This window comes from Macrosteles quadrilineatus, unplaced genomic scaffold (genome assembly GCF_028750875.1).
Source record: "Macrosteles quadrilineatus isolate MER2022 unplaced genomic scaffold, UCM_ALF_1.0 Scaffold_9__3_contigs__length_116548681, whole genome shotgun sequence".
In the NCBI taxonomy this organism is placed as follows: Eukaryota; Metazoa; Arthropoda; class Insecta; order Hemiptera; family Cicadellidae; genus Macrosteles; species Macrosteles quadrilineatus.
The window spans coordinates 111,234,756-111,248,492 of NW_026542602.1; the positions used below are offsets into that span (position 1 = coordinate 111,234,756).

General features: G+C 36.9%; 1 protein-coding gene across 1 annotated transcript; it reads right to left on the reverse strand.

The window, feature by feature from the left end:
* Window positions 1–2,080: 2,080 nt before the first annotated feature.
* Window positions 2,081–5,509, reverse strand: LOC129003732 (cilia- and flagella-associated protein 251-like). Its single transcript, XM_054432028.1, has one exon. The coding sequence runs from the start codon at window positions 5,507–5,509 to the stop codon at window positions 2,081–2,083; it is 3,429 nt and encodes a 1,142-aa protein (XP_054288003.1).
* Window positions 5,510–13,737: the final 8,228 nt, after the last annotated feature.

Below are 13,737 nucleotides of genomic sequence, written 5' to 3' on the forward strand. Positions count from 1 at the left end.
GTTAAGATTATTTTCAAGCCTTACTGTTCAAATAAGTAGGAGGTATTACTTTAAAGAAAATTAGCCGAGCGTTCCGTTAACGTTGAACTTGTATTCAGCTGATCGGATTCTCTAGGATTATGTTTAGTTTAATCATTGCTACAACTTGCTCACATGAGTGGAATTTCCTTCTCGGAAATGTACGTATAGTTTACGTCATACAAATTTCAAGATTAATGACGTTAGTAATGATGTTAGTACACTCAGGAATGATGTTAGTACAGTAGATCCAATTTAAATTAGAATGAAAATTTCATTTAATGGGTCACCTCATTTACACCATTCATATAGAGATGTTTTCCAACAAAGCCCGATAGGAGATATTACTCAATCGTCAGTGAAATACCCGGCCGATACCCAACCGAACCTTCCTCAGTCAATCTCTTTCTTATGTCATCTGCGAAATCGAAAACCGGCGCGATTCTAAAGGTTCGGTTTTTGTGTCGGGGCGCGACGAAACGGTATCCGTGTTTTGTGGAAACACGCTGTACAATGAGGGCCACGAGGGATGCGGGCAGCGAGTGTTTGGAAACAGAAGACGACCGCAACAGACGCAGGCGGGGGCAGCTCGGGTGTCACATGCACGGCCAATCAGCTGGTGATGTACAAAGTGTCACCCTTCAACATAATAGTTGTCGATTGTATGTATGGCAGAGTATTAACTAGCCTTTGGGACTGTAGGGGTACTGTGTTTAAAAGGCACATGATACTGTAGTGGGAGTTTATACATTTAGCCGAGCCTTTGCTGATTTCCCTTGGAAAGTTTTGCCGAACATAAAATCTTCCAAGAGCACATAGCCTACTGGTAAGAAGTTCCCAGTTCTAATCAATCTGCGATTTCTATGAAACATGATCCCCTTTACCATCAAGATATCACAATTCAACTCCCACCGAACGCAAAGTAAGCGACCAAGAACTACAGTACTGTGTTGTCAACAACTGTGACCTCCATCACCAACATTCTGTGATTCCATGAAACATGATCTCCTCCACCATTATGATATCAATTCCACTCCCACTGAAGGAAATGCTGCCGCGACACTAATATGCTAATCATTTGCATTTTATACGACGAGCAAAGAGTCAAGGAAAGATCGGCAGTTAGTTGATAGGATGGGAGCGACTTGGCGCCAGCGAGGAGCTTGTTACCCGCCAAGCAATCAGCTGTTCGCACGTCCATAATCAACTGAGATCTGGCGATAACAGCTGTCAACAAGTTGTAGTGGCGACGACGACGCAGTGTCGACGTTGTGGGCAGGTCTCAACATTTACCACCCCTGGTGGCTCATACAGTCCCCGCATGGAGCCTACAACGATAAGCAATGACTTGGAAAAGTTCAAGTTGAGCTCTGGTTTTATTCTATTATCTCAAACCTGATGTGTTTTACATTTTGGTGGTTTTTGGGTGGGGCACCGATTTCATATAGATTTCGCGATTTTTGCTTTACTCTTAGTATAACACCAGAGGACTAACAATAGTTTACAAACATATTGGTATATTCAGTAGAAATGGGTTTAAAGTTTATTAAGCTACACGAAGCAAATAGTAAAGATTAAAACACTTTCTCCATAAAACAGCCAGAACCGACCTTAAGATTGTTTGGAGAGGTTATACTATGAATTATGAATCTATAGAAGAGTATGTTTCATCAACCCAGCATACACTATACTAACACAACAATGCCTATATCTATATCTATATATTAATATAGAATAAAAATGGAAATTGTTTTCTAACATTATGTACTGAGTATAATAGTTATTGAAGGTATTTAAACCATCACATTTGTAAAATTTAGACACATTCACACGATGGACACTATAGTTTATTTACATGTAATGCGTTACAGAGGAGTATAAAATAGATTTATCTATCTAAATACAATTCTTGAAAACTAGTATAAAATTACATCCGTTGGTTCGTAAGACTAATTTACTTAAAAAAAATATCTGCCCAAGCTATTTAGGTAATTTTAATTGCTTCTTTAAATTGTTGTCCGTATAAATAATCAAAATCAATATTTCTTACGAAATTTGTAATTTATTCTTTAAACATTGTGTCATCTACTGGAAATCCTAAAATGTCTTTTACAAACGTTTTGAATGTAATTTCTTTAGGCATAGTTGGTGGGGCTTGATACATCATATACTCCTCCTCAGGAGGATCGGGCTGTCCTCCTGTCAGAATGCTGAAGTCTGCGTACAGTTCTGCATGAGTCATTTCTTCTCCAGTCGCTAGGAGCTTCCCGATTAAAGACGAGGAGTCGAACACAGGGTCAACGTCATTGATACAGCAAGGTGCTGTGTATACGCCTGCGTGGAAATCACGAAATGCTTTCCGCAAATCCCTCAGGTCGAGTTTGTTGTGTTTTCGATAGTTTATGTACAATCTGACAAAACTATCATATTCGATGTAACCCTCATAGTTCTCTGAACTTAACACTTCATGTATTAGTTCGTAAATGTCATACCTTGTCAGCATGCATCCCAAAGCTTGGAGGACATTAGCCATTTCACAAATCGGAAGTGAGTCTTGCAGGGTTCGCACCAAACTAGGGCGTTCTCCTTGGTGGAGGAATTGTCCGAGATCGAAGAATTCACGAATTTCTTGTTCCTTTTCTTCGCCCAATACTTTCAAAAAAGGCTCTAGACCTTCCCCGCCGCTCTTGTAGAAGTCATCGACCGCGCGAGTGTTTATTCTCCACATACTGATGCCACTGCAATACTCTGATATTGTGAACACGTATTTCCCATTTGGTGATACTTTTGAACATATCAAGGCTGTAGCACTGGCTTTGAAGCCTAGAGCTCCGAACGGATTTCCATCAATCGGAAAAACGTGAAGTCCTATGTGATTCGTCGTTTTGAAAAATAAATAAGGTTTAGATTCATCACCAAATACTTCCAAGTAGTTTATGGGAGAACCGAAGTCAGGAGCTTGAAACGTGCCCCTGCACCGTCTGTACGATCTGCCTTTAGCAGGATTGAAGGAAGGGTTGTCGTGGACCTTGAACTTACAATTACTGTTCACCCCGAGGTAGGTCCCTTCAGAGGAGTACTGACTAGGGTAATACACACTATACATCGGCACTGCTGTCTGCTCTACTTGCTGATGAAGTATAAATTCAAAGGACCTTTTCTCTCTGTCGAGCAGAAATTGACAAATACTGCGATCAGAGCTCAACGTTGAAACCTTGATTTCCTTATCCCCTTCGTTGGCTTCAACGTTCAATGCAACAATCGGTTTGTAATGAGCAACGTATTGTCTGACTAATAAGGGTTGTTCGCCAATGAAAAATACTGAAATGGAAAAACTATCATCGGAAACAATGAGATATTCCGAGTCGGAGGTAAATGCCATATGTGTTATACAACCGTTGCAATCTATCAACGGAGAGTTCAATATCGGAGTAAGCATGACTGGGTCCAGGAGCCAAATGTTGCCTGAACGCATTCCGCAACCTACTATGTACCCTGAAGGCGAGTACCTTATGCATGAAACATCTTGGTGAATGTGGGAGTTGTCACTAATTTGTTTAGTGACTTTGACTTTACGTTGATTTACGTCAAATAATATGCACTTACCAGAAGCCGTGCCAACAAACAGGTAATTACTGTTTGGAGATATGTCCAGAGCAGTAAATTGCTCTTTACTAGGGAAAGACAAATATTTGGGTGTTCCACATGATGCGTTTACGTACGCCATTCTTCCACTTTCGGTGCTAACTATGAAGTGACGAACCGAGAAAGGTTCTCCCTCAAGAGTCGCATCCTCAAGTTCCCTCGGTTCTCTTTTCCACGTATTGGCACAACTCATATGCTCTTGGCACTTTGTAACGCCAAGGTATTGAGGGCTTAAATTAAAGGAAACAGACGCCACACGTTCACTAAAAAGTTTGTGGCTGAACAAAATTTTAAGTTCAAAATCATAAAAGCTTACATTGCCTGAAACTGTAGCGACAGCAATTTTTTCATCAACTACCTGAATACTGGATATGCAATCTAGGTGTAGCCGGACATACTTTCTATAAATTCTTGTAGCTTGTTGGTTCAAATTATTTTCCCATACTATCACATAACCTTTACACGTAGAAGAGAACGCGACAGTTTCGTTGTATTCTACAAACGTAGTGTCTGTCAAAGCTCCAATCTTGGGTGCAGTGACTGCACAAATGTCGGACTCACAGTCAATTATCTTTTCTTTTACTCTAACTGCCTCCAAATAACCTTGAAATATCGTTTGCCATATTACCTGAACAAACACAACACACCTGTCATATGTTAAGGCGAACTCACCATTTGAAGCAGAGCGTATTGTGAGACGCTTAACACTTCCTAAAGATTCTTTTACGCTCACCGTGGCCGCAGGAGCTTTGCTATCTCTCATCCATTCCCAAATGTTGATGCAGGCAGGGTTCTCGTTGGCGGAGACGGTGACTATAAAATCACCCTTGGTACTAAGCGCCACGTGTTGGCAGCCATATGGATGGACATTATCAAGAACCTGTAGTACACATGGACGTCTGTCCCACACGATCACTCTGGAGGTTCCAATGTCCCAACCAGAGTCTGCTGTGACTACTAATTTACCCAAAGAATTGGAAGACACGCAGCTCACTGTGTTCATATGACCCTGCAAGAACAACATAGAATTCTCATGGAAGTCATAGATCACTGCGTACATAGAGTTCGCGAATACCACTTGGGATGACTCGTCGTCTGAGAGGTTGACAACAGGCACTTCTTCGTTAAACCCAAAACACCAGCACAAGTCGAAAGGGCTATCAACTGTCGAGAGTTCTTTTTCCTTTTTTGTTTCGATATTTACATCTGACGGTGATTCTTCGTGATTTTTATCTCCTTGGTTTCCAATAATTGTTGCACTAATTGCTACTTGTGCATCTAGAACTGGCTTCTCTAGCCGCGGACGGCTTTCTCCGGGAGTTTTAGTCTCCGGTAAGGAGATAGGGAGATCAAGTGCGGGGACAACTGAAGACAACCTTCGTTTTCTAGGTTCGCCCATATTCCCTATCAAAGTACTGTCGTAATTTTTTGAATGACCAGAAGTACGAATTGATTTTCTATTGAGGTTATCACTTTCTTTTCTTGAGTTATAAACATCACATCTTGAAAATATTTCATCTATTATATACCTGGCTATTTCTTCTTTGTTGTGACTGAAACTAATATTTGGTGGAGTTGATGACACATTGGTTTCTTCTGTTATACTTGACTGGGCCTTTGATACAACTATTTTACCATAGTTATTAGACAAATCTTCTCCTTCCAAAATAATTGAAACGTCAGACTTTGAGTCACCATTATTATGTCCATCGTCAGCCAAAGCTTTCAATCTGTTAAGAATTAACTCATTTTTCTTCAACGCAGGTAACCTTCCTATATCACTTGGCTTAGCTTTCTTAATTGTTATTTGTAACATCTCTTTGGACACTTCATTAGAAGACGCCATTTTACAAATTTAGAGTCTTTTATGTGTATAATTAGTGCATAGTGTAGAGGCTATATGTGAGCATACGACACTTTATTTTGACAACTTTATTTACAAAGCTTTAACTTCGATAAACAAAGAAATAAAATAGCACATGTGTACAGAAATGTACTAGGCACGATTGTATAAATAACGCAAGATGGCATATGATTGAAAATGTAAACAAGAAAACAGTTAAGAGGATATACTGTAATATTATAATTGTGAAAGTTAGTTTGTTTGTTTTTTTGAAGTTCAATCACGCATTGACTACTGGTCATATTGGGCTAACATTTTTGCATGATGGTAGCTCACATTCCCGGTTAACATTTAGGCACATTCTTATCTCAACAGTCCTTTCAGGCTCCACCCCAGTGGCTCTGGAGTTTCCCATGTTAAACTTATGGGTATTAACATTTAAAAGGAATTAAATATTTTTTAAGCTGATTCAACCATTATTCAACTAAACAAGTTGGTTATATATGTCTATGATTATATGATATGCAATAGCATTAAAAAGTTATAAGGTTTACCAACAGGGTGCAGCAATTATCTTATTAATTAATTAATTAAGTAAGCAACATCAAAAAGCTGCGATACACAATGAGAACTACTGTTAAAGTATGATTGCTTACAGCTATGTTTATGTTTTTAATTGTATAAATAATGTATGGCATTGTGCAAATTTTTGATAATATACTTTTTTCTATTGTTTAGGTGCAGTGGTAGAAAAGTATGGCTATGGTAGATGTGTAATACTTTTTTTGTCCTAAGGCGCTAGGCAGGAGCCCGGAATTGTTTTTTCACATAACTTCAGGTTAGACCATTATAGGGGTTACGGCATTATCACTTGGATAAAATCCATTGGTAATTTGGCGGGATTTGAGCCCGGGACCCCAGGAACCGGAGTTCTGCGCTCTAACCACTAGACCAGCTCGCTCCCCACGTGTAATACTAAGCATACCGTAAATATAAAGAACCAAATCTTCTCAAATCATATCCTCCCCTATGCAAACCTAAAGCACGAGTACAACTGCAATAAGCATTTTATACACCAACCGCGTACGAAGAACGGGTACTCTGCCACTATTTGATGAACTATTCCCACCAAGAGTTTAGTGATATTCACGTCATTTTTATACATTTGTTGTAATGCTATTGGCTGGTAATTCTTCGCCATTGTGCATAGAGGTAATGAACAACTATTTGACAACTAGGGAGTTTACCATTGCAGAGGCAAAGGAGAAGGGGTCCTAGTATTAAATCATTTTAGGACACGAAAATATTGTCCAGTACATGATCTGGTAATACAAAGGGTAATCAAAAGTTGTTGAAATCGTACTTGCCAAAATAAAGACAGTTGATAATCAGTGATTACATCAGTCTAGGAGACAATCCCATCAGTTTCCACAGACTGCATATTGTATACCTGGGAGTAAAGGAAGTTGTTTCTGAGTCGTGACCGACCTTGACAGAAATAAACGCTTACGCGCCGCCGAGCAAACAAATTAGGGTAATTAAGTCACGATTAATAAATTAATTAACAGGTTTGCTACTACCGACTAGCGTGGCCACAAGACGGGAGACCGGAGTACGTACGTGATTCGTGCACGGTCTAGTCAAGTAGGGCTTGAAGGATCATTTTAGTGTTTGACTAGAAGGAGGTTTAACTTGCAAACATGCCTTTGAAGGATCATTTTGAGGTCTAAAGAGGAGAAGGTTTGATTATCAAAGTTAAGCTCGAACAATCATTCTAGTGTTTGAAGAGAAGGTTGGTATCTGAGGAGATGATGGTTTGACTAGCAAAGATGAGCTATGAGGGGGTTGACTAGCAAAGTTCAACTTGAAAACCCATTTGGTCATTAAACAGATGGGGATTGAAGTTAAGCTTGGCGGATCATCTTGGTGATTATGCAGAAGATGGTTTGATTAGCAAACTAAAGCATAATGGGTGTTTTTTACGGTTTAACAGATAGAGGTAGACTAGCAAAGTTAGACTTAGGGAATATTTAAAAAATAACTTCCTATACGTTAGACGTTAGAGGGATTAGCTTTAGAAGGGTTAACATTGAGGACGATAACACTATTTTTTTCATTTTAAAAGATTAACAGGTTACTCTATTCACATTGTTAGAAAATTTCTTTTATTACCTTATGTTTTTAATTTCTACCACAATACACATTCATTTATATCTGCAAAAACAAAATAAACTAGCATTTACCTACAAACTTAAATATTACTTGTTTTTTAACAATTTTTTTACGCAGGGGTTTTAGGCACATAATTACCGGTATAATTTTTAGAAATTCCCTTCATCTAGCACTTTATATTTGTTTTATAAAGGAACTAGAGTACAACAGATCGCACTTTTATTAAGACATTGATTTTAAATTTTACTTACACTGTTCAGTATTAATTGTTTAGCACAACTTATTGTTTTAATATCATACTTATTTTTAAAGCTCATTCCTATTTTTATGATTTGTGTATTGTGTTTTGCCTATACAAGTAAATACTGCATAGTTTAGGTAATATAGTATTACTCTTTATTTTGCAAACAAGATTAGTGGTTTTTCACATCAATCTAACCAAACTTCACATATTTTAACCATACAAATGACAGGTGTTTAGCTCACACTAGTGATAAACTTCGTCTTTTGTTAACCATTAATCATATATGTTTGTATATTCATGTCTTTTTCCAAAGTATGTTTCCCTAAATGTATGAAATGATATGGACTAACACGCTCCAGAAAAACGGCGTTCAGAAATACCTAATTTAATTACTTTACTCAACTTAATTTGTTATATTGAGTAAACGAATCCATTTTCCTTATAATGGATTACATCATTTTCCAGCGAAAACCGATGTCATAATTATGTTAACGCTTGGACTCCTTATATTCAATTTATTAGTCATTGACCACTTATATAAAACTCTGTGGTTTAAGAACTATGGTTTAAACATATTGTTCTAAATCTTTGTTATCAGGGTGGATTTGGAATCGAACATTTGCCCATTGTTTGTAGATTTTTTTTTCTGATAAATGAATAGTACAAACACAGAAAATTTTCATCAAATTGTTACCTCGTTGGACGCAACCAACATGCATGTTGGCCCTACATCATGCCCGGTTAAAAGTTAAGCATCTAGCATTAATAATTCTACAATTTTAGCACAACAAAGTTTTATGTGATTATAAAATACTAGAGAGCTTAGGGGGTTTTTAAGTTAAAAGTCTTCATCAGTGGTAGCCGTATTGGATTTTAGTCCCATAAGAGCAATGTTAACTTGGTAACAGAATTTCTAAAAAAACCTGTTGTGATAAAATAATGATTGAGGAGTTAAAATTAAGCTTTACTGGTCCTCCAGGGATTGGGGATTTTAGTTTTGTAATTTTCCTCCACTTAATAAGTTAATGAGCATTAAAAAGCCTTTAATTTAATAATTTATTAAGAAAAGACAAAAACAAATATTTGAAATATAATTTCCTCATTCCCTAGTACTCTATGTTATAAACCTAATTATAAATTTTCAAAACTATATCTTTATAAATAACACTGGCATGCTGCTTCAAATAATGGTATGTTCTGTCAAATTTAACATTGCTCTTATGGGACTAAAATCCAATATGGCTACCACTGATAAAGACTCTTAAGATGCAAAACACGTTAGGTGTGTATATTTAACAGTATTACTTACTCATATCCAACCCCTCTGCATACATTTCTCCGTATTACTCACTATTAACCGTATTACCCCTCCCACTGGGAATATCTAGTCTTCATCCCTAACTCTAACCTATTGCATATACAGGGTTGGGCAAATGTGTGGATACCCCTAGTTAACTTTTTGACGCGTTGCAATAGGAAAACCTAACTCGACACATATTTACAACATAAGAAATTGCACTTTTTCATCAAAGTTACAACTTTGCCCCAGCCCCCAAAATGGGGTATTACAATTAAATGGCGCAAACTAGAGGTCAATATCGCACCCCTAATCAAAATGGCAGTCATTTTGGAATATCCCCTATTAATTTTTTAACAGTTTATAGCAGGAAAACTGAACTCAGCATACCTTTATGACAAAAGAGAATTCACCTTTTGGTCAGTATTAAAATATTTAGTTTTTAAAGTTAACTGGGGGGTGTCTAGACTTTATCATGATTGCTCATCTTAAATAATACAAAATGGCTGCCATTTTGATTAGGCGTGGAATATTGACCTCTGGTTTGAGCCATTCAATTTCTCTTAATAAACCCTTTAAAATGAGGGGTCACATGATAGGTGTTTACATTTGAAAATTTGGGGCTGCCCCCAAAATACCCCATTTTGGGGGCTGGGGCAAAGTTGTAACTTTGATGAAAAAGTGCAATTTCTTATGTTGTAAATATGTGCCGAGTTTGGTTTTCCTATTGCAACGCGTTTAAAAGTTAACTAGGGGTATCCACACATTTGCCCAACCCTGTATCTATTTGTAGTACTCGTACCGACACCTCCACTGATAACTGTTTTAATTTATCTGTGAATTCTAATATGAGTTACTCTTCTTGTTGGCAATATTTTGAATCTCTTAAACCAGCCGATGTATCTATCAGTATTACACCTACCTATTACCCACTGTATTATGTATCTGTACTTATCACATTTGCCTCTGTGCATATTTTACAGTTATTTCCAGCCCTTAAGGGAATACATACAGGGTGACAATTATTATGTTTTAGGACGACTATAACTTTAAAACGAAAAGAGATATCAAACCAAATTTGGCACATCATTACTGGTAAGCTACTGTTTTGTGTACATGGTGATCGGATGTCACCCCGGCGGTCCATAGGTAGTAAGTTGAAAATCTTAAAGGTAAGCATAGGTTGATATGTACATACAATTAATCGTCTTATTCAACTAAAAACAATGCCGCAAGTCGGACCTGAAATGGGCAACCAGTTAAAAAATGACAGCCGTTCAAAGATTTCTTGAATCTGCAATTTTGAAACTTTAAACGACTGCCATTGTTTACTTAGTTCTTCTTTTGAGCTCGCGTTTGCGGTATTGCACTACTACTAATAAAGACCTTTAATCTGTTGTTATTTTTTTCGACCTATGCTTACGTTCATGATTTTCTTCCGTCTTCTAGCGGGCGCCCCTTGAGGAGGTAGTGTATAATAGCATTTCAAATGCAATTAATCTTTGAACATCTGTCATTTTGTACTCAATTGCCCATTTGCATTTGGGGTCCAGTAATATAAAATTAAACGTATACGTGGGACAGCCAGTACACATTTCGAATGTTCCATACAGGATACTCATATCGGTACTTTCCTGTTAAAGGGAACATTCATTCGATCTGATCTCTGACGATATATATATATATCGATATTTTTGTTTTCCGGTACTTTCCTGTTAAAGGGAACATTCATTATTATCGATGATTTTTTTCTAGATATATCGATATTAATAAATTGAAACATATCAGCTGACAGTGACAAAAAATATTGTTCAGTATCAACAAACATTAATGAAATGAAACTGTTCTAAAATAAATGACCTAACATAACTAACCAAACTTGCTGTAACATTTAAAAATTCCGCGTTTAAAACTTGCCTTTTATATTCAAAACCAAAGGGAATTTTTAAATGGTACAGCAAGTATGGTTGGTTATGTTAGGTTAGCTTAGAACAGTTTCATTTCTTGTTGTCAATTTGTAATGGATCGGAAAACAAAAACATCGATATATCGAGAAAAAAATCATCGATAATAATGAATGTTCCCTTTAACAGGAAAGTACCTGTTTTCCTTTACGATCCATGCCTTCTGTTTTAATATCTTCAAACACATTTAAATTACAAATTGACATCTGATCTTGTTTAGGCAAAAATAGTATATCTTGTGGATCCAGAAATAAGTAAAACTGTTCTAAACTAACCTAACATAACTATAACCAAAGATTACATAAACTAACCAAACTGTAGGGCTAACATTTCAAAATTTCGTTTGATAACAGAAAAGGCATGTAAGTAATATGAAACGGGATTTGGAAATGTTACAGCAAGTTTGGTTGGTTAGGTAAGGTTATTTTAGAACAGTTTCATTTCAATATGACATTTGTAAATTGTTTGTTGATACTGAACAATATTAACTTATCTAAGTTGTCAGCTGACATCTCGTTCATTAATACTGGTATATCGGATCAAAAAATAGAATATTGATGAATCGAAAAAAATCGTCGATAATAATGAATGTTCCCTTTAACAGGAACATCCCTAATATCACCCTAATATAATTAACAGCCGCAACCCTACCCACTATATACACCTAGCCGACTCGTCTTCAGTCGCTCCTACCTTTCGACTTGCTTGCGACTTGCGACATAATACTATTAACTTGTTTGACTGTCCGAGTCCAAGGGTGTTCACGTAGGGGTTGCAGCAGTAGACAGCTCGACGTCCTAGATTCCTACGCCAGGGCGGGTTTGGGGATTCCCCACCTGACAAAGCCCAGGTGACCTGTTGTAAGTTTCGCCGTGGAATCCTGCCAATTAACTTGCCATTCTCTGCAGGATTTGCCATTTCTAGTAAACAAAGCAGAAATAGTCGAAAATCTCTTGGTGTGATGCAGAGTCATGCGTTCGTTTGGTTAGTTATGTGAACATTTGGGTTTAGTCATATTAAAATAATGTGGGGAAATTTCATGACTGTAGACCGAGTTAGTAGGTGTATTGTTAATTAGGGAATCTGTTTATAATCACATAATAACACAAACAAAATTGTATTATATCATCAAAATAGTGGGTGTGTAGTGTTAAATTACGCCTACGCAAGTTAGTTTTATCTAAATTATGTTCCCGACAGTAACACTTGAGGCATATGCCTAGTCGCCTATAGTCGGTATTGCCTTTCACTGTACGGGATTACAATGTTTTTAGTGATGATGTTTTAATGTCCTCTGCAATCTTATATTGGTTTACCAAAGTACCGAACCAGAGTACATTGTTCAGAAAAAAATAGAATAATTCTCCCACCGAAAGAAGAAAAAATATGGACAAATTTACTAAATGTATTTTATTCTCAGTATTAAAGATTCAACTTTTTAAAATTTAAAATTTTCTTATGGTAATTTTCTAGAGATTGACTGAAGCTATTATCGTTGTCTTCCTGTTTGAGAATCTTTTCTTTTTCGTGTTGTATGAGCTTACGAAACCCCATTGAAAATGTTTTGATGATATCGTCTAAATACAGTTTAAAATTCACTTAGCATACAGGTTCGCAGCAACGGAAAGTATTTTGTATTTTTTTGTAATTTGGCACTAGAAGTACAGTGACTGGAAATGCACTTACCGTGCAGTTTTGTTTGCAACAAATTGAATTTTTTATGACTTATTGATGACTATGTTGCAAATAGTAAGAACCAACTTGAAATCATCATGCAGGTTTGAAGCAACTTGAATTATTGTTGTATTTAGATAATGACTTAAAATAACCGGGATATTTACAGGATAGGCAGGTTTGCTGCGACAGGGATTAATTTAGTACATTGTAGATTTATTGATACGATTATGTTCCAATCTTATATGCAGGTATGGTGCAAAAAAGTGTGTTGTATATTGATACTTTGATCAAAAAAGCTACTGGTAATTTACTTAGTGTGCAGATTTGCTAAAACCGGGGTATAATTTTGTATTTTGTCGATTTTCTATACGATCTTGTCTCAATAGGATTGTCCTTATATGCAGGTTTGCCGAATTGGGGGATATCATAGCATTTTGTCTTAACTTTTAATCTCACTTTTTTATTTATTTTTTATTTTTTTATTTTATTAAGATTTTTCCAAAGAATCCATCGAAGGTTCACTTAGTAAACAGGTTTGCTGCAGCGATAAGATGCTTTTTGTTGTGATAAGAGTTAATTACTGTTTACTGGCGTTGAGGACTATTGTTATATTTTGTGAATGGTTCTGACATTGATTACTTTTTGCAGGTGTGCTGCAACGGGGATATCATTGAGTTTAAATGACAATCAAGATGTCCTACATAATTTGTATTGATTACAGCCAATCACTGGATCCGAAAAGAGAATTTCATACAGGAACAACTGTTGCGCCCCGGTCCACCCCCTAGTTTAACCCCCCCCCCTCCCACATGGCGTGTAGCGTGTAGTGGTAGTGGAGTGAAGTAGTGTAGTCAGTGTCAGTCGCGCGATAGACGCG